The following is a 27829-nucleotide window of genomic DNA, read 5'->3' as shown; positions in this document are numbered from 1 at the left end:
GAGAAAAGAAAAAAAATCCCAAAATGCGATAACTGGGATGAACGGTGGACTTCGGTGAATAGTGCACAGTGAACGATCACCGTTAATAGTAACCCCTGGAATTAATATGCTCCGATACCAAATAATGTAGATTTTACTGGCGGAAGCTTCAGTTTAATTGAATCTATACTTTAATTGAAACACAATTAAAAGACGACCTAAAAATCACTCTTTTATTGAATCTCTCAATCACAAATCACAAATCACACACATAAACACAACTACTGAAACCCTAACTACAAGCCCGTTATTTAAAGTAAACCTAGAAAATATAAACCAATAGGAACACGACATGTGTCCAACTAACTAATGGACTCGAACCATGGGTTTGGACTCAACTAAGGGGCTCACGCCCATAACATGTAAGAGGGAATATAGGCGCACACCTATGATACTGACAGACTCGACTAATGTTCTACATCACTTTTGTTTTATAAGATGAATGCTATTTGTTTTAAAACAAACAAACACCGAGTCTCTTAAGAATGTTTGTGGGCTCCTGCATATATTTTCCTTTGGCGACATTCAGTAACAACAAAAGTTTGTGGGCTCCATTCAGTAACAACAAAGTGATATCCGATGAATTCGTGAACAAAATCAGGAAGTTATTTCCAAGCTTGAAGAAACATTTCGACTGCGCAGTTTGTGTTCTCAGTGAAGGTAAGCTGCAACCAATATATATGCTAACAATTTGGGAAAACCACGGGATCAATGCTTCAATTTGCATTTCATAATTTTATGGTGTTGTAGGTGATGAAATTTGTCAAGAGCATTGGAAATTCCAATCTGCCTCTGCTGAAAACCGGATATACGGCTTGGTGGTTTTAAATCTTGATGGTGGTTCGGTCTTTAAAAAGTTCTTAGTCGCTTAACTCTTAAGCAAGGTCGCGAGAGCTTCTAGATTTTGTGCTTCTTTCCCTAGGGAAATAGCCAAAAGATTCGATTTAGAAAATCACCGAGGAAATAAGTTCTGAATCACGGATGTTAAATCTTCCGATATCAAGATGAATACTCCAATACTATTAGATCTCGCTTAATGCCTTCCGGCCCCATTGAATCCCGGATAGTCTTTTTTCGGCATCCAACCAATCCCTTCACTGAAACATAGATTACATGTATTGTGGCACTTTTTCATTTTCCGGAAGGTGTCTTGGACTCGAGGTTGTAAAGTTGTATCTGTTTCTTATGGTGTTTTGTGATGTTAATGGATAGCGTCGGGACCTCTCTTTTGGTTTTGACTAAAACTGCTCTTTGCACTTGTTAAGTATTCGTTTTCTTTGGCATCTAAGGTACTAGTTACTCTAGAGTCTATTGTAAGTTCTGCTCAATCGTTCCTCGACAAGTTGCTTGAAGGGAGTGGGAAAAGTACGCACCTAGGATTTGTCCAGAAAGTCATTCCTTTAATGCAAAAGAGACTTGGAACTTATGCGCATCAATTGTTAACACATAACTGGGACTTGGAAAATTTTGAGAATGGTTCGAAGAGTAAAATGAGTGTTTATTCAGACCGTATTTTCTTTTCCTTATATTTTTAAAATGTGATTGTAATTAGATCTAGGAAGAGAATGTTGGCACGCTTTTCTGACACCTTATTGTATTACACTTACTCTTCAGGGAGAGACCATATAGAGGATATTGCACATCTACTTTGAAAACAGTGAATCTACTTCTGGTTTGCTTGAGGAATTTGCTTGTTCTATCTTGCCTCAGGTGACTTACTTTCAATAAGAACTTTTATAATAGTGTTTTTCAAAAACAATTTCCACTCCTCAAATCATTTACATCTTTCGATGCAATAGTTATTCAGAAAATTATTTAACACATTCCAAAAATCTCTACCCGATATGTTAAGAATTACTTTTCTGTTTCGGGCTCCCTCATGCAATACTAGATCGTCGAGGAAGCTCCTCATGGTTTCCCAACATTATGCGCTTCTGACATTTGTAATTTGGTATCGGTATCGGTAAGTGGTCCCATCAATATTAAATTGTCATGTATACCTAATTTATATATCGAAAAGTGTTTACACATGGAGCTATCCTGCGATCTGAAGAGAATCACGCAATTCTCGAACAAGTTGGTAGGCACCTGAATCTTATTATACTTTTAGCACCAATTCTACAACCACACAGATTTTTGGAGTTTTATTGTTTTTCCGGCATCCGTGTAGGTTAAAGAAGTAACTTTGCTACAAAAATCCAGGGCAAACATTCAAGTCGAATCTGTGAAAGGAGTACTAAGTAAAAACTACACCAGTCTGTGAATGTGATTGTATCTTTGGTTAATATGTGCAAGGCTCATGATAAGGTTGGTACTTTAGGAAGGAAATCAGAGATATCTATTTGTAAGGTCGGAATTTCAAATTTAAGAAGTAGGACAATTATCTTATCTTTGAGCATTGACCTCTTGATTGGATTTCGATAAGAGTTTCCACAAGAGTTTTGGGAGAGATTGATTGTTTCTGTGATGGTGATACTCAAATCTGTTTGCATGAAACATTTTTACTTCATCGATTTGCGACTTCCGGTCTTCCAATTGTACTCAATTCTTTTCCGGTCGTGATAAACGTATTGAGAAAAACATATTGATTTATTTTAGCTTCTATACTGGTAGTCGTTTGCATGCATTGGCAGTGAAATATGGTGGGAAGTTTGTCGATTCTTTTTCTCGAAGGTAGATACATTTATTATTATGTTAAATTGCTTTACACAATCGCAGCTACAAAACTTTCATTTATGATGAAATTTCAACCGCTTTTTCAGTTTTGACTTCCTACAAGCTCATTTCCAAGTGCACGTGAAATAATTATACAACCGGTAAGGCGTGAAGTACAATTTACCTAGGTGGAGGTACATTCTGTTCTAAATGTTGGTCCAAACTCCAAACCTTTCATAAACTCTCTCATTTGACATAGCTCAAAAGAGCTTGAAGGCGACAAGAACAATACTGGACTCTCGTTTCGAAGCCAAGGTTAAGTATTGCATACTTTCGACCTGTTGTGATTTTTAAGTTCTGTACTTGGGGTTGATCCCAAACCTTTTAATGCTTGACAAATATTTTGCAACCATCAGTTATTTCGTACTAGTAAAATATATTTAATGGGGTAGAAAGATGAAAGAACGGGATCTCCATTTGGACTAAAGTTCTACAGTACATTTTTTGTTTTGGTAACTACTAAAATTCCTGCTGCAAAGCGGTCCATGGAGCGCTTCTTGTTCCGTGTCAAGGCTCTCCTCCATAATACGTCAAATGGATGCACATTTTGGATGGGTATACCTTTTCTTCAAGTGGTTTTCCCATTGGTTGTAGTATCTCACAAAGTCCACATAAATTGAATGAATTTACAATATGTGGGATAACTTGGATGGTAAGATAACAATTGATATTGATACAGGCAACTTGAAACACAAGGATTTGTTCGGTCAGGTGGTGAGCTCCCAGTTGTATGCAGATGAAAATAATGATATTGATGAAGACGCACGTGTTGACATGGATCTGGATGTTGCCGAACAACCCCTCAGCAACTGCAGTCTACATGATGGAGAAGATGGACCAGTTGATTAACCCATTACATATAAGTGATAGATAAAGCTGGTTTGCCTTACTAAACAGGAAATGAATTGGTTTTTACAGCACTTGTGATACAACTGATAAACGTGATATGTACATAATAGAGCAGTGGAGCACAATCACACGCTTAGAAGGCAGTTGTCAAAGCATATTCAACATAAATTAGCGAGATGTAAATTGATAGAAAGAGTTTATGACCATTTAGAACTACTTATTTTCAATTTTTTTGCCTATTAATATCCTGAAGTCCTGAACTCTCAATTTGTTCCAATTTAGTACATTAGTCTCTTTTCCGTCTAAATTTGCTAACAACAAGCTCATGTGTTTCTCTAATTAGCTAACGGTGAGCGTGGTTTCTCTAATTAGCAAGGCTAAATAACCCATTTGTTCGTGGACACACAACTTACAAACGCATGAAAAGGCAATGGACTCAATTAATTTGTGTCCACATAACTAATTGGGTTATTTAGTCTCACTAATTAGAGAAACCAAGTATACGCGTTAGGCGAACCGAAAAGACTGAGGTACTAAATTAAACGAGTATGCGAACCGTGCTATGCATCGGTGTTTTTTCAAGTCTTTAAACCTGTCGCTCTAACATTTCTCGGATAGTATGATTTTTTGAATTATAATTATAATCTAAAAAATAGTATAAAAACATTAGGAGGGGTTGAATATAATTTCAGTGACCTGAATGAGATTTTCTAAATTATTTTAAATAATATTAAGCTAATTATAATTTCAGTAAAGTTATGTAGTTTTTAGTAAATTGTTTAAAAAGAAAAGAGCTTATTAGAATAATTAAGTAATTAATGGAGGTGGTTCTAAAATCGTAAAATATAGAGATTATAAAAACACAGTTCTCGGTTGAGATGTGTGCCTTCCTAAAAACCCGGCCTATATGTAATACGAGTATGCTAACCGTACTACGCATCGGTGTTTTTTCAAATTTTTAAACCTGTCGCTCTAACATCTCTCTGATAGTATGATTTTTTGAATTCTAGTTATAATCTAAAAAATAATATAAAAACATTAGGAGGGGTTGAATATAATTTGAGTGACGTGAATGAGGTTTTCTAAATTATTTTAAATAATGAGGTTCAATAAAGTGAGAGAGTTTTTGGTAAATTATTTAAAAAGGAAGGAGCTGATTAGAATAATTAAGGGAGGTGGTTCAATAAAGTGAGAGTTTTTGGTAAATTATTTAAAAAGGAATGAGCTGATTAGAATAATTAAGAGAGGTGGTTCTAAAATCATAAAATAAAGAGATTACAAATACACAGTTCGGTTGAGAAATTTTCTTCCTAAAAATCCGGCTATCATATAGTGTAGATATTGAAACAAACTGAGGTACTAAATTAAATTGAAACAAATTGCGAGAAAAACAAGTACGGGTGTTTAGGGAAAAAAAAAGAAATTACTTGGTATTAAATAGTCATAAACATCAAATTGTCTAAACTACAGTGGCTATAAACGGTCGCTAATTGGCTATCTATCCTGTATAGGTGGCTTGAAGTGCCATAATCTACCAGTCTCAAGCCTTGAGAAATGCAGCAAAACATGAGAAATCCACGAGTAAAAAAAGAGAACCAGTGTAATTAATTGTAAGAAAATAAAACGGCTGCCGATTCGATAGTTCATTTGCAGCCCACTCAACTCTCGTTTTTGTTGGTTAAAATCTCAAGTTCCTACATATTCATTTTCATGACGATTGGAAATCATCCTATTCTGCCAAATGTTGCTTTCCCTTAAACTAATTGTTGACCATCGTTGGTGAAAGTGAATTTTTTCTTTGAAGCCTCACGGCCACCATATTGTGAAAGAAAGCTGTGTATCTTCCTTTCCTTCGATGTTTGAAGTGTGGATGCTACCATTAATCACGTTTTTTTTTCTGGAATACCATTAATCGCGTTACAGATATTTAGAGCTTCAGAAGAACACCACATATGATCAAGTGTTGTGGTTCCTTCACACATGTCGAATCTATTACGAGCTGAATATTGAAATGCTGAAAGCATTTTGTGGATTGATTTATTTCAACATGAGTCCTTTCAACTTATCCATCGAATTTTTCAAAGCAGTTTCTCACTCTCACTCTCACCCTCACCAAGCCTGCATTTTGGTTCTCAATTGTCTCATCCATAAGTCAATAACAAAATTTGCGTTGTCACTCTCTGAATTCTCATTTGTTCCTTGGTTTTTCTCTGTGAGACTAGCTATCGATCTTTACTATATGCCTGAACAGTTTTTTGGATGTAGTTTTGCACAAATTTTGAAGTTTCCTAGCCGTCCTTTAGATCTCGATCCCTATGCACAACCTCTGATAACAACCATTTCTAAGATGTAGCCAACGCGTCTGGTAAACGCGCGCAAGCAGGAGTCCTAAAAGATTCGGACATCAAATCCTTCTCGAAAACAAAAACGCGGATAGTGTTTATTACCTATAAATATTGGGTGCGTACATCGGTACATGCAATACCAAAGTGTTGCATTATTGGCTTTCTTCTCTCTTGTTGTCAACTTATATTTTGATAAGTTTCCTTCCGAAGAAGCTACTTGAAAGTGATCATGGAAGAAGTACCACGTGGGTTTAGATTTACTCCAACAGATGAAGAGCTTATCACGTATTTTCTTGCCAAGATACTCGCCAGGGAACCTCTGCCGGAGTTGTTTAATAACATCATTATGCCATGCGAGCTTTATGGAAGCGAAGCATTTGAACCGTGGCAACTTTTCGAAGGGAGACAGGAGAACGAAAGTTTATGTGTTTACCTCGATTAAACAGAAGTACGATGGTGGCAAGAAGATCGGTAGAACGGTTGGAAGTGAAGGGTGGACATGGAGGATCTCAAACAGCCCCGACGTCTTAGATCAAGAGGGAAATAAAATTGGTTACAAGAAGTTTATGAATTATTCGAAGAACAACGGGACGGTTAAGAGTCCTTGGATGATGTATGAATTTACGATGAAGGATCACGGAGATTACGGTCTATGCAGAGTCTTTAGGAAGAACAAAAAAGACGATAACACTAGTACTAGTGCATCTTCATCCAAGAGGCCAGAGGAGACCGATGATGATCCGTCATATCGCGCCAACAATAAACGTACCAAGACATCTAATTACGCGTCGACATCAACGGCACCAATGACAAGCCCGGCCGGTAGATGGTGGTCCCGCGGAAGAATGCCGATCAAGATTTGGATCATCATCACAACCCCGATGCATTCGCGTCAACTTCATACGAGTCTGGGGAGAAACAAACGGATGTATATGGTAATGAAATAATCGTCATATGGGATGCAAACCGGAAGGTACTTCATTCTTTGAATCGATCGATTACACCACGATCAATATGGTGACACTTCACGTTTTAGCAACTATGCATATCCAGACACACCGTTGCCTCCCCTGCAAGGAGTGATTTTTTGCTCCCAGCGATATTGCTCCAAGGTCTCCAAGGGGACTCTAGAGCCAACCACCTGTCCATCATAACTAGAAACCCAGCCTAGCAGTAACCGATTTTATTTCCAACTTCCTAATTTGTCCCTTACCTTATATCAAAATAAAAATAGAATTTCTCTTCTTCTTCTCCACCTGAGTACGTGATTCCGCCATCAAAGTTAGTTTGGCTCTACCTTGTATTCATCAAGTTCTGCTCATTCACAACTTAAGTCAAACCTTGATTCAGTTTGGTAATTGTGATATTGATATCATATATATTTTTTACTAAATTAAAATTTGTAGTGTTTACTCAAAACAGTGAACAATGCTGTTTCCTCTGGAAAAAAATAAGGAGGAGGCGAGAAGCCCATCGCGCACTTTCTCTCTTTTCCATTTTATATTTTATAGGGATTGTATAGGACGTACACATAACCTAGGAGGTTAGTGGTGACAAAGGGACCGGATGCGGTATAGCGTGGGAAGACGAGGTTGCCTGAGGATCGGATCCACGATATCCCAACTGCCGAAAACGGGGAGAGGGGGGCGGCACCGAACCGCAAGATAACCGCCGTGATGCGTGGAAGGAGAAGAGATATAAGAAAGAGAGTGAGAACTGGAGAAGGAGAAAAAAAGAGGAAAAGAACGAGAGAGGAGTAAGATTAGAGGTTGTAATCATAGTCAATACATTTTGGCGCCGTCTGTGGGGATTAGCGAAATAAAATGGCCACCATAACAAAAAAGGGGGTAGGAAGACCTAGAAAAGAAGTTGTTCGAGAGGTAGTAGAGGAAGAAGCGAGTGAAGAAAGAGAGGTGAGTAGAGAGGAAGACATATCTGATGTGGCGGCAGACGCCACCAGACTTATGCAAGAAGAAATAGTCAGGTTAAGAAACGAGAACGATGAGTTGAGAAAGGAAAGAGACACCGCACAAGATGACATGGAACAGGGGGATCGCCGGGGCAGTGAGATGGAAGGGGAGAATGAGGTATACCAGTCTAGGGGGCCAGATACGGTAGAGGGCATCACGCTGGAAGTGGTACAGGCCATGATCGAGAAAGATAGAGAAGCTAACCGTGCGGTAGAAAAAATGAACCAAAGTGCCGCTCAAAAGGAGGTTGCTAACCTTAACAAGAATCCACTGGCGGATTCGGTATGGAATTCAGAGGTACCTAAGAGATTCAGTCAACCAAGATTCGAAAGGTATGATGGGAAAGGCAACCCAACTGATCATTTGCATCATTTTAGACAATAGATGCCATTGTGGCAGGAAAATAAGTATGACGGATCACTTGTGCATGATGTTCCCCAAAGCCTTAAGGGGGCGCCGATTGGTATTACCGGCTATCTTCGCGGAGCATCAGTAGGTTTGAAGAACTAGAGCGAGCCTTCGTGGACCATTTCATCCACCAGAAGCGGAGAGTAGTGGATATCGCGGCACTGTTTAACATTAAACAGAGGTCAGCGGAGTCGTTAAGGGAGTTTCTGTGCAGATTCAAAGAAGAGACCTTGAGGGTGGAGAATCTGGAAGAGCATACCGCGGTCATTGCATTTCAGCACGGCTTGAAGCAGGGGACTAGGGTGCACGAATCAGTGTCCAAAATCGAAATCACCACTCTGCACGCTCTGTACCTAAAGGTAGAAAAGTATATTCGGTACGAAGATATAATGCAAAGAAATGCGAGGGAACAAAAAAGATCGGGGAAGGCAGTGCAGGCAGTGGATAAAGACGACAGACGGGATAGGGGTAAGAGAGAAGAGAGAGAAGGGGGATCCAACAGAGGGGAAAGACGTGGACCCGACAGATCGGGAGATCGGAACAGGATAGATATTCGTGAAAGAAAGCCGTACCGTGAGATAGAACAAACACCTCTTAATAGGCCGTTAGAGGAAATCTTGCCACTTATCAAGGGACTGCAGCATTATGAAGGACCGCGGAATACACCTGGAGAGATTGAGGGAAAACCTTCGTACCTATCATCGATTTAGAAACCACGCCACTAACGAATGTTATGCTTTGAAGTGGCTGGTGGAAAGAATAATTGAGAAGGGGATGCTTAGAGAGTATGTCACGGAGGTTCGTCATGCGGAGAGAGGACAAGCTCCCGCTAGGATCTTGGGAACAATAAATGTCATTTACAGTGGAGAAACACTCGGGAGGAATGCCCACCGTGACAAGATGAGAAGGACAGCGAGCTTACAACAGGTTAATGAGGTGACAAGCATGACGCGGTTAGTTTCAGGAACCGCGATTGCCGAAGGAAACATAACTTTCACTCCGAAAGACTTGGAATCAGTGACTTCGCCGCATGAAGATGCGTTGGTGATTACCATAGCCATGGGTAATTATCTAGTGAAGCGAGTGTTGATAGACTGCGAAAGTTCAGTAGACATGTTGTTCATAGGGGACATGGAAGAAATGAATATAGATAGGGATCAGTTGAGGGTTTCTCAGACTAATTTGTATGGCTTCAATGGAAGCATGACAAAGCCTATGGGGGAAATAACGTTGCCCGATAACAGGTCCGTCCGGCGGCGGTATTCACCGGTTTATGGTGGTAGATCACGGGGTCCCAATATAATGCCATTCTAGGGAGAAGATGGATTCATGAAATGAAGGCTATTCCGTCGACCTATTATCAGGTGATCCGCTTCCCTTGAAGGGGTGTCTGAAATAAAGGGGGATCAGGTCGCGGCTCAGAATATACACCAAGTGACGGTAAAAAGTATGGTCCGTGGAATAAAGGGTGAAAAGCCGACGAATGACAAGGGAGAAGCGTAGCAATTACAGGAAGCAGTACTCGCTGAAGGATGCGAGTCTCATCAGAGGCCAAAAACTCTGGATGAAATTGACATCGTGAACCTGGGGGTGGGAGAGGAAGAAAAATTTACTTCCGGTTAGGTCGGATTTGCCAAAAGAGTGGAAATTCAAACCCGACACAATTATTAGCGAGAGAATGTTGACATATTTGCTTGGGCGATTGAAGATATCACAGGAATAGATCCAGAGTTCGCTTGCCATCACTTACACATGAAGGAGGGTGTGAAGCCTGTAAGACAGAAAATGAGAAGCGTAAGACCCAAATATGCGGAAGGGATTCGCGAAGAAGTTATACGGCTTAGGGATGCGGGTATAATCAAGGACGTAGGATGTACGGAGTTTCTGTCCAACGTGGTCGCGGTTCCAAAAAAGAACGGCAAGGTTCGTATGTGTGTGGACTTTACAGACGTAAATAAAGAGTGTTCCAAAGACTGTTATCCTATGCCGCGGGTGGATGAGTTAGTAGACAGAACAGCTGGTTTCAAGGTATTCTCTTTCATGGATGCTTCCATGGGATATAACCAGGTCGCGATGTTTGGCCCAGATCAAGAAAAGACTACATTCGTGGTGGAAGGAGGTACGTATTGTTATACAAGAATGCCTTTTGGTTTAAAGAATGCGGGGGCTACATTTCAGCGGTTGGGGGAAAAAATGTTCGAGGACAAGATTAGAAAGGGCATGGAAATATATATTGATGATATGGTGGAGAAAAGCATGTCGGAAGAGGAACATTTGAAGGGTCTCCGTGAAACCTTTCACATCTTGCGGAAGCATAGTCCGTTGAACCCGAGAAATGCACATTCGGGGTATCTTCGGGGAAGTTCTTGGGTTATATAGTCACGTATCGTGGAATAGAGGCCAATCCCGAGCAGATCAGATCCCTAGTGGAGATGTCGTCCCCTCAGAATGTAAAAGAAGTGTAACGGTTGGCAGGAAGAGTCGCTGCATTGAACAAATTTATTTCTAAATCATCAGACAAATGCAGACCGTTGTATCGCTTGCTGAGAAAAACGCCAGATTTTCGATGGACCACTGAGTGTGAGGAAGCTTTCCAGGAGTTGAAGGTTTACTTATGGAAAGCCCCTTTGCTATCACGGCCAGAGGAAGGAGAGATATTGTATCTCTATTTTGGGGTTTCAGAGTACGCGATAAGTTCAGTTCTTGTGCGTATTGTAGATAAGATAGAGAAACCGGTTTATTTTCAGAGTAAAACCATGCTAGCAGAGACGCGATCTGATGAGAATTGAGAAGTATGCTTTAGCGTTGATGTTCTCTGCATTAAAGTTGAAGCCCTATTTCGATGCACACTCAGTGGTAGTGATAACAAATTTGCCACTCAAGCAAGCGTTGAAGGCAGAAAAGTCGAGGAGAATGCTAAAATGGGCGGTGATGCTTAGTTGTTACGAAATCAAATATCGTTAGAACAAATGAAAAAGCGCCAAGCCATGGCGGATTTCCTAGCAGAATTTCCAGCCGAGGATCCCACTTGGGGAGAGGAAATGGTTATGGATCAGGAGGAAGAATCTGGTCGAGATCCCTTGGACCCTTGGGATACAGCGTAATGGTTGGAGATTGTTCGCGGACGGATCAGCTACAGACACCGGAAATGGGATTGGCGTGGTTTTGGTGACTCCTGACAACACAAGGCTGGAGTTATCAATGAAACTAGGATTTGCGGCTTCTAATAATGAGTCAGAATACGAAGCAGTGATAGCAGGTTTGAATATGGCACAGGATCTTGGAGTAAGTGAGTTATCGGTGTTCTCAGACTCTAACTTGGTTATTTGTCAGATGAATGGGGGTTTTGTGGCGCGGTGTCCTAGGATGGCACGATATTTAGAGGTTCTAAGACAAAAAGCCAGTAAGTTCAAAAGAATTCAATTTGCTCATTTGGGCCGCGGTGAGAACAGACATGCTGACGCGTTAGCATTTGTTGCCGGGGTGCTTCCAGGAACAGAGGGTCGTGCTATTGAAGTAAGAGTTTTGAGCAGGCCTAGTACATCAGAAACTGTAAGTGTGTGTCTCACAATTGAAAAGGAGATAGGATGGATGACGCCCATTAAAACTTTTCTTATGGGAGCAGAGATAGAAAATACCAAGGAGAGCAGGTTAGCCAAAGGTATGTTTTGTTAGATGGGGATTTGTACAAAAAGAGTTTCAGCGGACCACTACTAAGATGCATAGGGCCACAGCAGGTGCAAGAAATGTTGGCCGAGGTACATGAAGGTGATTGTGGAAGTCACTCAGCGGGTCGAACCACGACCCATAGATTGATATCGCAGGGATATTTTTGGCCTCATATGAAGAAGGATGCAACAGAGTATGCAACAACTTGTGAGAAATGCCAAAGGTTTGCACAACTAATCCATTACCCGGCAGAGCCACTTCATAATGTGTTTAGTCCGTGGCCGTTCGCCATGTGGGCACTCAACATAGTGGGGCCTTTGCCCACGCCGCCGCAAGAGAAGATTTATGTTGGCGCCACTCGATTATTTCACCAAGTGGGTAGAGGGAGTGACACTTCTGACAAAGTCAAAGAAGAGAATGTGAAGAAGTTCCTCCGGGGAGAACATAATATGCAGATTCGGTTTACCCCATACAATCATTGCAGATAATGGAACACAATTTACTGGGGGAAAGGTACGTCAATTTCTTTAAGCCTACAAGGTAAAACAGAAGTTCTCGACGCCATATAATCCGGAGGGGAATGGCCAAGCCGAGGCATCAAACAAAATCATCATGGACAATTTAAAGAAGAAATTGGAAGACCGAAAAGGAGCGTGGGCTGATGAATTGAATCATGTTTTATGGGCTTATCGTACTACACCGCGGACTTCGACGAATGAATCACCATTCGCAATGGCATATGGAGTAGAGGCTGTCATACCGGTGGAAATGATAGAGAAAATGACAAGAACCAGGGCCGTGGAAAGGGGTCTTAATGAAAATATATTAGCTACTGAGTTGGATATAATGGAAGAAAAAATAGATACGGCTCGCATACGACTGGAGGAGTATCATAGACGGTTACAGCGACAGTATGATAAACGAGTAAAGCCGCGGGAATTCATGGTTGGGGACTTGGTGCTGCGAAGGGTTACTCCAGCCACTAAAAAGGAAAATGACGGCAACCGGGACCCAACCGGGAAGGACCGTATGTCGTGACAAAGAAAAAAGGAAATTCGGTACTTACAAAATAGAGACTCGGGGGGGTAACGGTGGAGAAACAATGGAATATAAGAATACTGAAAAAATTCCATGAGAGGAGCAGTGTGTAGCTTTCAATGAAACAAGCATCTTTTGTGTAATGTATAATGTTATGTGCAGAATTCTAAGTCAATGAAACAAAGATTACATTCCAGACTCAATAGCATGCATAGAAATTAATCAGAGACAGCGTAAGGGATGAGCCCTTCGCGGACAACATGTCTGATCAAACTAGGCGCAAAATGAGCTGCCCCTATCAGGCTTCACAGCCGTTCAAAGATAGCGGGGGGGACGAGCCCTTCGCGGACTACACGTCCGAATCCAACTGGGGGCAAACTGAGCTGCCCCTATAAGGCTTAACAGCCGTTAGAAGAGAGCGGGGGGGGACGAGCCCTTCGCGGACTATTCGTCCGAAACAACTGGGGGCAAAATGAGCTGCCCCTATCGGGCTTCACAGCCGTTCAAAGACAGCGGGGGGGACGAGCCCTTCGCGGACTTCACGTCCGAATCAAAATAGGGGCAAAATGAGCTGCCCCTATCAGGCTTCACAGCCGTTTAAAGACAGCGGGGGGGACGAGCCCTTCGCGGACTACACGTCCGAATCCAACTGGGGGCAAACTGAGCTGCCCCTATAAGGCTTCACAGCCGTTGGAAGAGAGCGGGGGGGACGAGCCCTTCGCGGACTGTAAGTCCGAATCAAACTGGGGGCAACCCTGACTAGCTTCACAGCTGTCCAAAGCGCCAGGACGAAGCCCTTCGCGGACTATAAGTCCTAATCAAATTGGGGGCAACCCGGACTAGCTTCACAACTATGCAAAGCGAGCGCGCGGGGAAAAGATCCTTCATGCGGAGACTCTTTGTTCGAATCGAACTGGGGGCAACCCTGACTTGCGTAAAACCTATACACATAGTAAAGGCAGGAGGAAGAGAGCCCTTCACTAACAAGTCGTCCCAAATAACAAGGGACAATCATAGCTAAAAGTCCAAATAACGGAGTTTGGAGATGCAAATGAAAAGTGTTAAGTCAAAGTAACATTTTGATCAAGGGCTCCATGCATAACGAAGTTAAAATAAGTTGTAATTAAAACACAACGACTAGTGAATTACATTGCAAAAAGCGCACAAAAGTACTAGCTACAGAAGCCATTGTTTCACAAACACAAAGATAATTGTTTGACTGTTACAAAACCAAGGCCATCTACAAAGAAAGTAAGCCGACATGTGTTACTACTGAGGTACAGTAGTTGGTTCTTCAGGAGAAGTATTTTCATCTTCACTGACTGGGATGCTGGCATCTTCATTCGCCAGATCTTGAAGGGACCGACACCGGTGATGGGAGTCGTGACACCGTGGTCGGGCGTCTCAACGGCTTCGGTACCGCGATCCGGTTCTACAAGGGACGATGTCCCTACAACAAGAGGAGGCGGTGGAAGCAATCGGCCGGCAAATGCGCTAAAGGCGATCAAGTTGTTGTTGCGTTTCGCGTCGCGATCTTTTTTCGTAGCAAGAGCCCGAAATCGATCTGCGGCCTCTTGACGACCTTATCCACGGCGGCCTTGAGTGGCAAGCCTCTCCGTTTCTCAGAGGCTGTCCATTTTTGAATTGACACCCGCTACGTAATTGCGGTGTCTGTCCTCAGCTACCTGGAGCTCCCTATGAAGCTTGACTGCCTTGATCCGGTTCGCGTCCGCCTCCTTCTCCAGCTTGGCGTATCTGGCTTTCCAGCCGTCAGGGCCGTGTATCTCCGCCGCCCGCCAAATCCAAATTCTCCACGGTCTTTGGTCAAGCCACACGCGCGACGTAGCCGATGTCTGGACTTCGACCGCGAGACATATGGGGTATGAGATTAGCACAAAGAATGGAAAGATACCATAGACAATTGGTAAGCCACTAACCACTAGCCCAAGACATACCTTTTCCCATCCAGTGTAAATGGAGGCCCTGTGGGAAGCGACGGTACCAGCATCTCCATAAGCTTGATCCCGCGGCAGGTGAGAGCTGAAAAATAAAGATGCAGCAACGGCTGGGTTTTCCAAAGCCGAGTCTCGTGTAGTCACATCGCGGTCCCTAGCTTTGAACTTGGGATGCCATACCTCGACAGGCCCAGAGGTTAAAGGACCGGCAGAAGAAGAATCCTGTCTAGGGCGGCGAAAGGCATCATCGCGGCATCGCTGGAGGTTCATTCGCGGCCCGATGGTTTGGGGAGGAACAAATGGCGAAGTTTTAGCTCTTTTGGTGGGAGGGCTCTTATTTGACACGTCAACAGGAGCATCCCCATCAGAGTCGCTGTCCCAAAGCTTGTATTTGTTCACATCCATGGCGGTGGCAGAAGGGGGAGCGGTATTAGCAGCAAAATCGTCCTCCCACTCAGCCACACGAGAGTAGGAAGGGGGAGGGGTTTCCGCGGTAGTAGTCTTGTTTTTAGTAGCCGCGGCACGTTGAGCAACAGCTCTAGAATGAGAGATTTTTTTGGTATAGTTGAAAGACTTGTAAGACGAACGTTTTCTTTTTTGAGGAGGGGATGGTTTGGGCTTTCTTTCTTTGGGGGGCGGCAGACGATAGAGGGGACCTTGGTATTTGCCAATGTTCTTTAGAGAGGGGTCAAGTAACAGAGGAGTGGCTTTTTCTGGATCAATGCCAAGGACTTCACACTGTGAACTCCCGAGTTTGCGGAGGGATTGGAAAATTTCTGAGTAAACACCGTTGTATATTTGGGATCGCGAATCTGGTCTCCAACCTACATCACCAAGAACAAAGACAAATTAGTGACGGTGAGAGAAAATCACTGCGACTCCTAACGGCTTACTTACCACTTGTTAGGAAATGGAGATGCCTCGAGAAACTTCGGAGGGAGGTCCGTCAGGATAAAAATTACCGGACACATACAACGGTATGCGATGCCACACCTTGTCAAAAGTGGTAATGTGAAGAAGGAAAGACTTCTTTTGAGGACGAGTGCAAAAGGATTGATATCCCACACCCCCCAGTTTAGTGCTTTTCTTTATATAGAAGTGGGCGAGGATATTGTGGAGTTGTATCTTGGGGGAGTGAGTCTCATTGTAGTGGTTGGCGGCATACATAACACGCCAGAAGTTACCTATGCCCTGACACGGAGGAATGTTGAAATGGTTACAGACCTCGACGTCAAGGGGAGTCAGAGGGAAACGTAAGCCAGCTGCTATTTGTCCTACAAAGAGCTACTAGATAACCGGTAGCGCGATACTAAGTGAGGAAAGTGGGTGACGCCAGACACATGTTCGAGAATAATGTCACCAGGAATGCCGTAAGCGGCCTTAACGGCATCTAGATTGGGTATGCGGTAATAGGACGGCTGTGATGGCAGAGAAGGTGTCCTACCTGAAGTAGATGGAACAGCGGTGGGATCGGTAGAGTTTGAAGCTGGGGATTCAGATCTGTCCGCGGATTGATGACTAGATCTAGGGGAAGAGGATCCAGATTTACCTGATGTGGTGGCGGAGGATTGGGTGGAGGAGGTGACCTCATATTCCGATGAAGGAATAATGGAAACATTGCAAGGAGAGAAATTCATAAAAAGCTAGATGCGCAATCTAGGAAAAGAAGATAATGAGGAAGCAACCCCCAAAATAAACAATGAATGCACAAATAACGAGAGGAAAGGAAACAAAAACAGTTAAGACAAACCTGTAGCAAGAGTGCCAAAGCGATGGAGGGCGTAACCAAAACGTGCCGGAGGTCGCGCGAAGAGAGTGACGACAGGAGAAGGGGCAGAGGTTGAAGAAGGTGAAGTTGAAAAGAAAATGGTGAGGGTTTACTGTTTTGAGGGTTTTGGAGTTGTGAGAGAGGAGAGAGATTTAAGTGGGATTTGAGGGGCTGGACAAAAGCGGTAATCGACCCGAGAGAACCAAAGGTTTAAGGACGCGTGTCATCTCGATTTTCGAAGGGGCAGATAATGAGGTCGCCCGTATTCACCGTATTTCACCGGTTTCCGTGGGCAAGATAGAGGAAGCACGTGGAACACGTGCTGGGAGAAAGAGATAAAGGGACAGAGTGGGAGGGTCAGACAAGAAGTATTCAGCAGAGGGTGTACGGAAAGAGAAAGAGTAGTTCTCGGCACCATTGCCAGTCGCGGACCAACAATAGGGCCGAGAGAGGGCATCTGTATAGGACGTACACATGACCTAGGAGGTTAGTGGTGACAAAGGGACCGGATGCGGTATAGCGTGGGAAGACAGGTTGCACAGGATCAGATCCGCGGTATCCCAACCGCTCTGGAACTGCTGCGAAACGTGGAGAGTGGGGGAGCGGCACCAGGAACCGCAAGATAACCACTGCGGTACGTGGAAGGAGAAGAGATATAAGAAAGAGAGTGAGAACTGGAGAAGGAGAAAAAAAGAGGAAAAGAACGAGAGAGGAGTAAGATTAGAGGTTGTAATCATAGTCAATACAGGGATAAAATAGAAAGTCAAGATTTTCGATGGTTTTTGGCTATCTGGCTTTCTTATTTTACTGACTGGTAGTTGGCTCTAGAGTCCGCTTGGAGGCCTTGGAGCAATATTGCTGGGAGCAAAAAATCACTCCCCGGCAAGGACCAGCAGATGGCATACCACAGGAAAGCGGAACAGGATCAACATCATATGTGTTGTCATCGACTTCAACTGATGAGGTATGCAATTGGGAATCAACAAGTTATTTGGACGTGCCTCCTGAAGGGTCCTACTACGATTATCAGGCTGAAAACGAACCAACAATCCAACAGAACTGGCAGGCGGGGTTGCGTCAACACCCAGGCTCATTACCTTACAATCAAATATGATATATTGTACTAGCTAGAGCTAATATATTTGAATATGGTAATGTAATAGTGTAATTTCATGTTGCTCAATCGATGAAATATCCTTTTAGAGTCAGTTAATTGTATTGTTCTTCGTTTTTTAATTTTTCGAAAAACAACTAAAAAGGTATCAAACTTTACACTTTATGACAATATGGAGACCAAACTGTTTGATGTAAAAACTTCCGTCAAATTTCTCACACACCGTTTCTAATTTGTATTAATTTTCTTTTCATTTTTTTTTTGAAAAATAAAAGACATGCTGACTTGGCAAGAAACGGTGTGTCAGAAACTTGATGGAAGTTCTAACATTGCAAAAATTAAACAGTTTGGTCCCCAAACTGTCCGGAAAAATAAATTTGGTCCCCATATTGTCAAAACGGGCAAAGTTTGAATTGATACCCTTTTTAGTTGTTTTTTGTTAATTATTTTGTGGATTTGTACATACAGTCCAGATGCTTGGCCAGTGGTAAAAGAATGTGTAACCCACACACACACACACATATATATATAACCATCATATATTGTTTGGAATGTTTGCCAATGAGTTACCACTAGATCAATAACGTAATATTAACTAGCAAATCAGTAATTGTTGTTAATAAATATTAACTAGAAATATGCTTACTACATATTTCTTGTTAAATTAGTAATTGTTGGTAATAAATAATAACACAGCATCATTAACGATAAGTGCACCTAGTCTTCTTTATTCCTAGTACATGGTACTGCTTCTTGGACATGGTATATTGATATTGTTTCATTGCTTGCCTTCAGATTCTTTGGAATTGTCATGACCCACGTCCCTGGTCGGGTCAGTTTCCTTTTAGTTGTTAAAAAAATCCATGAGCTCATGTTGGTTCATGGGGGAATGATCCTATTGTTATACCTTATGGTAGGCACCATGCATGTAGTGTGCCTGCTAAAATTTCAATAGTACTAAATGTAACATAACATAACATTGTAAATTGGAAGCGATTGCTATAAGAGGGGGGAATAAAAGTATGTAAATTGTAAATTGGTCTTTAAGGGATTTTTTTAGGACTTATTATGGAGCCGAAGGAATTTTAGATGAAGCAATATCCAATCAAAATATGCTGCTCCCATAACATTACAAAGTTTTGATAAATTTTGACCTTTATTTATGACTTTGGAGTGTAATTTATACTATGTCATATCAACATTTAACTCCTTAAAGCCAACACTTAACCTTTGAACATTCAAGTTATAAGATAGGCACACCTGAGCGATCAATACACTTTTCATAGACCTCTACTTGACTTTATCATCTCAACATTTAACTCCTTAAAGCCAACACTTAGCCTTTCAACATTCAAGATAAGATGAGCACAGTTGAGCGAACAATACACTTTTTATGGACTTTTACTTGACTTTATCATCTTCAGACCAATGAACCTCAACTTTGTGAATAAAAAGCTCGGTTCAAAAAGAATGTACTACTAATGCTTCTCAGCTTAGTGAACTTGACGTGTAATTATGGTCAAATGTAGATGTAGTTTCGGATTGGAATCTGCCAAAAAATCCATACTATATTATGGTTCAAATCAGTGAGAGATAATCTAAGAAAAATCTAATTAGAAAATCCACTTCAGATGCTTATGAAGGAAGATGAAAACCAATCCAAATTAGTTGTAAACCCTAAAGACCATCTCATATATATGAGACTAATTCAAAAAGCACTAAATATAGTAATCAACTATAAAGAATATTGGGCATGTTAGTTTAAGGCATGTTAATTTGACTTGTGATGTTTTAACTTGGTTCTCAAAAGCTCCAAAGCAAACAATATATGTCATTGTACGATAACAATATTAAAAGAAGGAACAGGCACCATTTAATAACCCATCATCCCATAAGGTGAGATCTCTACTCCTAAAATTTAGGGCTGCGGTATTGACACCCCATAAAATGGGACTAGCACCCCTTTGGTAAAAGGGTATTGGAATAATGGTTATTCCATCTATGTCCCTTCTTCATATGGGTTTACACACCCCCCCCCCTACCAAGCACCTCACCTTTGTTTGTCCAAATAAGCACCCCAAGATTGAAAAAAAAAACCAAACCTTATATTTCTCTTTCTCATCCGACACTTTCCCTCAATTTCTCTTTTCTTGTCCTAGCGAAACCAAACTCCCGCCATTCTCAATTCCACAAAAATTTAGTTCCTTCAAATATGAGTGATGAAAATACCACACTCCCTTCCGTAAACCCCAATGAATGGCCTAATGAAATTGAAGAAGATTCAATCATTACAAGTTTTACGTTAGGGATTTTGGAAAATTCGACGTATGAGTCAGTCGAGAATGACAATGACCTTCATTACCACACATCTTACATAAATGAAGAGCGACAATCATCGGTGAGTTTTCTTTCTTTAATTTTTTTTTTCACAACATTTTTATCATTTAATGGATTTTGACAGTAAGTTATTTAATGAAATAGCGCAAATCAAGGGTAGCCCCGATTTCCATAGTTAAAACTTGAATGGGATAATAGTATTCCAGTAAAAGGTCGTTCAAGTTTGAAACTTGTATTAGCAGACTAGCAGAAATAAGTTGAAGCTTTAGAGACAAGTTTGTGACTAATTTCACATCAATGACTAAAACATAGTAAAATTGTATACAAACATGTGAATGGAAAAAAATACAGGGCAAGTGAGTAGTGAGAGAGAATAAAGTTTACCATTACCTTGAAGACCGTAACAAACAGAATCAGGAAGATGAATAAAATGGTCTTATATCGAACCATAAGAATAGCACAAAACATGTGAATTTATAATTTTTTTAATCATTTTTATTTTATTCCTTTGTAGTTACCGGCGAATGAGTATACAAGTGAATTTATGAGGATTGAAGAGGATTTGCTAGTTTCTCAGGTTTGGTCATAATTTTATTTTATTTTTTTTTTTTTTTTTTTTATTTTTTTTTAAATTTGCCAATGTATCACTTTCTTTATTTATATATTTTATCGAATTAACAGGATGTTTCAAATGTTGAGCTCCATGATCAAAGTAGCGGGATGGAGTACCCAGATTTTAGCGATTCATTTGTTACAGATGTGGTAAGCCATAAAATTTTAGTTTATTAATCAAAGAAATGCTTGCTTTATCTAAGTTAATGATATTATTTCATGTGATTTTGTTTGACGAATTTAGGTGTTCCCATCTTGTAAAGAAATGGTGAATTGGGTCCAACAAATGGTGAGAGATTTGGGCATGATTATTGTTAGTGGGAGGTCAGATCTAAATACCAGTGGAAGGACTCCAAGAATTTTTTTGGAATGTTAGTTCTCTGGTGAGTATCGAGTGCATGTGAAAAAAAAATGGTAAAGGAAATCACTTCAAGCAAGAGGAAGAGAAGCGCGGGAACAAGAAAGTGTGGTTGTCAATTCAAAATAAGAGGAGTTTTTGTTCCTTATTCAAAGCATTGTTAGAAAATTAAGGTGGTTTTTGGTCGTCACAATCATTCTGTTGCTGTACAGCTAGAGGGCCACTCATATGCCAATAGATTAAGAGTTGAAGAGAAAGCTTTAGTCGCTGATTTGATGAAAGCAGGGATGAGACCCAAGAATACTCTTAAAAACTTTAAGAAAAGATTTCCAGATAATACATCGACCGTATAAACTCTATACAACTTTCGCAAGAAAAATAAAGTAGAAGTCATGGCAGGTAGAACAGAAATGCAACAACTTTTACATTTGATTTCCCAAGAAGGGTATATTCACCATGTTAGACGTGTAGACAGTACATATGAGGTTAGGGATTTATGTTGGGCGCATCCAGACAACATATCTTTGTCCAAGTGTTTCCCATATGTCTTCATCATGGATGTCACCTACAAGACAAATATGCATGACTACCCACTATTCAAGATCGTAGGTGTCACCCCTACTCACAAGAATTTTTCAGCAATTTATTGTCTAATGTAGAGAGAAACTACAGATGGCTTTAGTTGGGCACTAGAGAAATTTAAGTTAATGTTGGATGGCTTGACACCTTTGGTAATGCTGACTGATGCTGATGCTGCTTTGATGAAAGCTTTGGAAGTTGTTTTCCCTCAAGTTACCAAATTGTTATGCCGATTTCACATAAATATGAATGTTGCACATAGGGCGAGAAAAGAGCTTCCTAATGTGGAATCGTGCCAAAAAATTTCTAGTTTGTGGGATCGTTTGGTAAGTTCTGCAACTGATGCGGAGGTGGAGTGCCAATGGAATTATATTGTCGAGAAGTTCAAGGAGTTTCCAGATTTGATTGATTATCTTCAAAACACATGGATGTCTTGTAGAGAAAAATTTGTTGATGCTTGGTCAGATTGTTGTGTGAACTTTGGTGAGAAGACCACGAACTGAGCCGAAGGTGCACATGATTCACTAAAGAGAAGCTTGAATGGAAGAAAAAATCATACATTCCTTGACATGTGGGAATTGATCCATCCTAATGTCGTTGCTCAAGTTATCGAAATTAGAGCTTCGATCGTTTGAGCAAAGCTTGAACAACATTAGGCATGCATATAGGATTGCTTTGTTTAGTGAAATTCGAGGCTTTGTGTCAAAGAAAGCGATGGATCTATTGCCTGAAGAAAGAGAAAGATGTGGTTATGTTCTCCGTCACACACACGGGTTACCATGTGCCCATTCATTGAATGGTCTTTTTAAGAGGGGGGAAAAGCTTACTATGAACCTGATTCACCTATTTTGGAAGAAGCTAAGTACAACACCTAACCCAATTGATCGAGGTGACCTATACTACCAAGATGAATTTGCTCTATTTGTTGACCATTACCTAAATTCTTCTGCGGATCAGAAAAAAAATGTTGTAAAGATTGAGGGAAATAAGTTGTTCACAGAATACTTGGTTGATCCCTCCTCAAACAAAAGCGAAACCAAAGGGAAGACCAGTTGGTAGTCTTGGCAAAAAAACTAAAGGGTCAACGAAAAATGAAAGTAAAGGTGAAGACTCGACAAAAAGAGATCCTTCGGCTTGGGAGAGATCGCTACTTTTTATAGTACCAACTAATGAATCAGTTGCTTCCGTGCAACATGCTCTGAATAAGCGAAAAATATCTTCAGTGCAGAAAGCTCCTAAGGAATCTCCGAAGAAGGCTTCACAAAATGTTGTTGCTCCGAAGAAGGTTGTTGCTCTGAAAAAAGTTCCAAAGAATCATGTTGCTCCAATAAGTACGAAAGAAAAATATCTTTCATTTGTGCATGAATTGAATCTTTTCGCCAATATGTATAAGATTTTAAAAATGTGAGCGGTGATGGAAACTGTGGTTTTCGGGCAGTTGCAGTTGGTATGAGATTTGATAAGGAGACGGGGTGGATACAAGTGAGGCAAGACGTACCTGGTTGAAGAGATTGACACATGGAGGCACGATTTATATGATAAAATGTGGCACGGTGATGGAGCCTCAAAACTTCGCACAATCATCGATTGGTATAAAAGCCCGTGTTATTCCTCGAAATATATGATGATGTCTAAAACCGGTTATTTAATTGCTAGCAAATATAACGTGGTTTTAATTTTTTTTATCCCCCCTAGGGGCATACATTCTTTTCTTCAATTCCACTCAAGTCCTCCAAGTAATCCTAAAATAATTGGTGTTTTGTGCGACAAAGACAATAACCATTATGTCAATGTAAAACTCTACCAGAATTGTCTATTCCCTAGACCTGTGACTTCATGGAGAGATTTTGTTTTCAAGGAGGTGGTGAATGGAGAGATTGGGCATTACCTAGAGTCGATGCATACACGGAGGCTTTCAGAAACCTTCACCTTCTGATAGATGCTGGGGTTGAACCCTATGCAATTATCCTATCTAACGTTGATGATGATGATTTGATGTAGTTTTTCAGTGAATGTAAGGCTAAACTTTTGTAAAATGATGTTTACTTGTAACCTTTTTTGAATGGTGGTTACTTGTAATTTTTTGTAAATGGTGGTTACTTGTAATTTTTAGGAATGACGAGAATGTAATGAAAAAGTAAATATCAAATGTTAATCATTTTTACTTTGTTTATTAAATGTTGAATTTTAAGGAAAACACTTACATATCTTTACGTTGTTAAGTTTAAGAGTAGGGGTGTGCATGGGTACCCAATTACCTGAACCAGAACCAGAACTGGAACCATTTATAGCCGGTATGGGTCCTAAAATATTAGACCCATTTAAATAAGTGGGTCTTCAAGAACCGACCTGATAAAGAACCGAAACCGTTAGAACCGAATAGTAAAAAACTGATGGGTACCCGAACCGAAATCGGAACCGATTAGTTTGATTTTGATATATAGAATTTAGTATTATATTACACTAAATACAGACAAACCCAAACATTATTATTATATATAGTCTATATTTGTTAAGTGTAAAATTATACTAAATATATATAACATTTAGCATAATAGTGAATGTGTGTTATTAAATGCATCTTTTATAATATTACATTAAATATATGTATTATAAATATTAATAATAATGTTTACATGTCTACGTCTACACGTATAGTCGTATTCTATGAATTAACTAATGCACTGTCTATATTAACTAATGCATGAACATGTACATGCTTGATATATTATATGTATATACATTAGATAACGAATACGTGCAATGCTAACTAACAATTGTGGTATATATGGTATTTATTCTATATATGACGCATTACGTATAGTATAATATACATATGTTCGATTAAAAATATACACATCTCTATTAGTATAGTATACCATAATTAACATGGACTTTTAAATTAGACCAACCTTTTTTCTACCATGAAATGCCCTTAATAAAAAATTAAAATCAATTATTCAATGTCTTTAAGAAGGATTACTTAGTCATTTCATAATTTACTACCATCTATACCCTCAAGATTATATAGTAATTTAAGGACGTATGTGTAAATTCAGGTTGGAAATCAACTATACGCCCCTATTCAATTGTTCGCCACTTACCCATCTTTGATTGCCCAAATAATTACCTTTTTATGAAATTAAATTCAACAAACCAATCGTCTCTCTTCCACTTTACGGCTCCCCCTCTTTTGCAAACAGAAAATGCAATGATATCAGCCATCATTCTCTCTCTTCCAATTGATTTCTCCTACAAATAATCGAACGTCTCAACCAAGCCTTTAGTCAAGACAATTCAGGTAGGCCTTTTTGTTTCTTAACCTCCTTTTTCTACTTTAGCTAAAGATTTGATCGCACTGCTGGTATTTGAAGAGAGACGGTTTAGATTATTTCCTTTATAGTTCTTTGGTAATGGATATCTCCTCAGTGCGATTTTAGATTATTTGATTATTTGATTATTAGTTCCTTTATAGTTCTTTTAGATTATTTGAAGAGAGACGGTTTAAATTATCTCCTCATTGCGATTTTCTATTCTAAAGGATGTAATGTTCTTTGAAAATTCCAGTTGTGCAACAGAACTTCAACTGGAAGCACAGGAAATTCCATCGCACTGTTGGTGGCTACATGGTTTCTCCAAAGAAAGGTACGAAGCGAATATGAAAACATTAAAGTTACTGGATTAGGAAGAGGCTTGGAGGGTGGAGGAAGCAAAAACGATAACTTGGTCCGATGACAATCAGTACGATGATGATTTGGAGGACGATGAGGAAGACAACAGGAAGATAGCATAATCGATTTCGAGTACTCGTGGCTACGGGTGTGCACAAGTTGGTTTGGGTTGGTTTGGGACTAAACCCAAGACCGAACTGACCCTATAACCGAACCGACCCGAAACTGACCTTCTGTCGTTTTCAGGGCTTTCAGGGGTGGAGGAGTGGGACATGTAGTAGGTATGGACGTATGGTTGTTGTGAATTTGAGGAGGGAGGAGGGACTGAATTGGGGCTGCATCAGGACAGGAAATGACACTTTTCTGATGTTCCACCATGGTGTGGTGGTTCCTAGGTTTTTGCACTCTTCATGTTTTCGCTTTCAGGCCTTCTTTGGCTACTGTACTCTGTTTGTTTTCTTCGTGCGTTTGCTTTTGTTTCTACCTTATTTCGACATGGGGGGATTGGATGTACTTATTTTGGGTTTGGTCTTTCTTAGCTAATGGTCTTGGTGTTGATGTAATGTCTACAATTATACCAATTTACTATCTCTTACTTATCAACAAAAAGCTTTTGATTAATGTATCCAGTGTAAACGCTTTTATAAAAAACATATAAATTGTCCATGGTATAAGAAGGATATTGCATAATTGGAATTGACATGACATGGTAAATTAGCAAATGATCTTGACTGTTTATGTGCTATGACAACATGATGGGCATATATTCTTGATTGCCCTCAATTGCTTACGAACTTTAGAGTCGCATGTGTTTTTACTTACCCATATGATCACCCCTCAATTGGGTACAAACTGTCCAGATCATGTGTGTGTCTGTGCAGACACATGCAAATATTTTCTGCTAAAATAAAGTGACCAGGAAACTGAAATCATCCAGGTTCATGTTAGTCCATGCTAATTTTGATCTGATTTTCCAGTTCCTAAAAATTATTGGTATCATCCTTTTTTCGCTTAAAGCTGATTAGCGATTTTGCAGGAGTCAAAAGAAGATCCAGTGACCTCATTTCTGTCGAAAAGAATTACATCATCACCCACTGAATGCAGGTAGGTCGATATCATTTATCGTGTATTTAATAAATTATGTCTTTTAATTGATAAATTTTCTCAATTTTGGAATCTACAGGGATACTCGAGGAAGTTTAGAAAGAGTTGCTACAAAGCGGGTAACACTTAAATTAGAATTGTGCATTCTTCTGCAAAATACTGCTGATATAATTTAGGCTTTATAAGTCTGAAGCCTTTTATCCAATTGAACTTTATCTGAGCCAATTGATTTTCCTCATTTTTCAGGGTAAGATGAGGTCTTACAATCAGGAGCTCCTGCTAACAGTCTTAGCCAACTGAGTAACTATATATGAATATGTTATTTTAATTGAATAACTATATATGAAAATGTTCAAAGCTGCAATCTGACTCGATTCTGGAGAAATGGACAGGAACGGATTTCGTTTCATATCTATGTAACTATGTTAATGTAGGCTACACCTTATCGTAGGATCCTGAATATTGTGCAACGGTTATGATTTCTATGCTATGACACTTTTTTGTTATCTTTATATCTATTAGGACATAAATGACAATCATGCAGTGTACATTTTTATTTGTTACTACTAATATTAGCTCTATCAAAATCCTAATGTTATAACATCTTTGTTTCTTATCTTATGCTATAAGACTTATGATGTTTTTCGCCTCTGTTAAGTTTTTTCCAGTTGGAGCTAATATAATGTTTTCCCCCTCCGTTAAACTGATGTATGCTATATGTACATTCGCAGCCCGAATTATACTATCACAGTGCCAAGACCGCCCCCCCCCCCCCTGGCAGTTTCTATTCTTGCGGAGTCTTTGAGTTGCATTGACATTTTTATGCAGGTAAGAAATTTACGTATTTGTAGGTTTTGTGGTGAAGTCTGACAACTTTGAATTTAGGTTGAATGGTTGCGGGTAATAGTGGAATGTATTGCAAAAGGTCTTGGTTCAGAATAGAAGTTCCTTGGCTAAATGAGAAACTCAAAGTGGCCATAGAGAAAGTGTGGTGTTGGGAAGCTTGGGGATTTCGAGATGTGCTCACAACATCCACTTAATCCAATGCTAAAAATCTTTTAAGGGGGTTTACATGTCTCCTTATATTTCTTAATATCGTACGTAGATCCATTGCCTTGCTGTATAAATTATATAAACTGATGATGGGGCCTCATCAATTACCAGGTAGAAACATAGAAATGAGAAGAAATTACATACTTATAAATGAAAAAAACAACAACATTGGTGGTGTTGTCATTTCAAAGATGCGTGAGAACTGAGAAGCAGAAAAGGTGGTGTTGTCATTGACAAACACTTGC

At 40.2% G+C, this 27829-nt stretch overlaps 1 protein-coding gene and 1 long non-coding RNA gene across 2 annotated transcripts; both read left to right on the top strand.

Annotated features, from left to right (window-relative positions):
- Window positions 1-2841: 2841 nt before the first annotated feature.
- LOC147503762 (uncharacterized) lies at window positions 2842-3830 on the top strand. The gene is made up of 2 exons (XR_015192824.1): window positions 2842-3309; window positions 3434-3830. It is a non-coding gene; the product is annotated as an uncharacterized LOC147503762 (long non-coding RNA).
- A 5270-nt stretch (window positions 3831-9100) lies between these two features.
- LOC147503761 (uncharacterized) lies at window positions 9101-9640 on the top strand. The gene has a single exon (XM_086604952.1). The coding sequence runs from the start codon at window positions 9101-9103 to the stop codon at window positions 9638-9640; it is 540 nt and encodes a 179-aa protein (XP_086461078.1).
- The last annotated feature ends 18189 nt before the right edge of the window (window positions 9641-27829 follow it).

Source organism: Coptis chinensis, chromosome 4 (genome assembly GCF_015680905.1).
Source record: "Coptis chinensis isolate HL-2020 chromosome 4, ASM1568090v1, whole genome shotgun sequence".
NCBI classification, from domain to species: Eukaryota; Viridiplantae; Streptophyta; class Magnoliopsida; order Ranunculales; family Ranunculaceae; genus Coptis; species Coptis chinensis.
The sequence above is the reverse complement of the archived record's forward strand: the minus strand, read 5'-3'. Positions and strand labels throughout refer to the sequence as shown.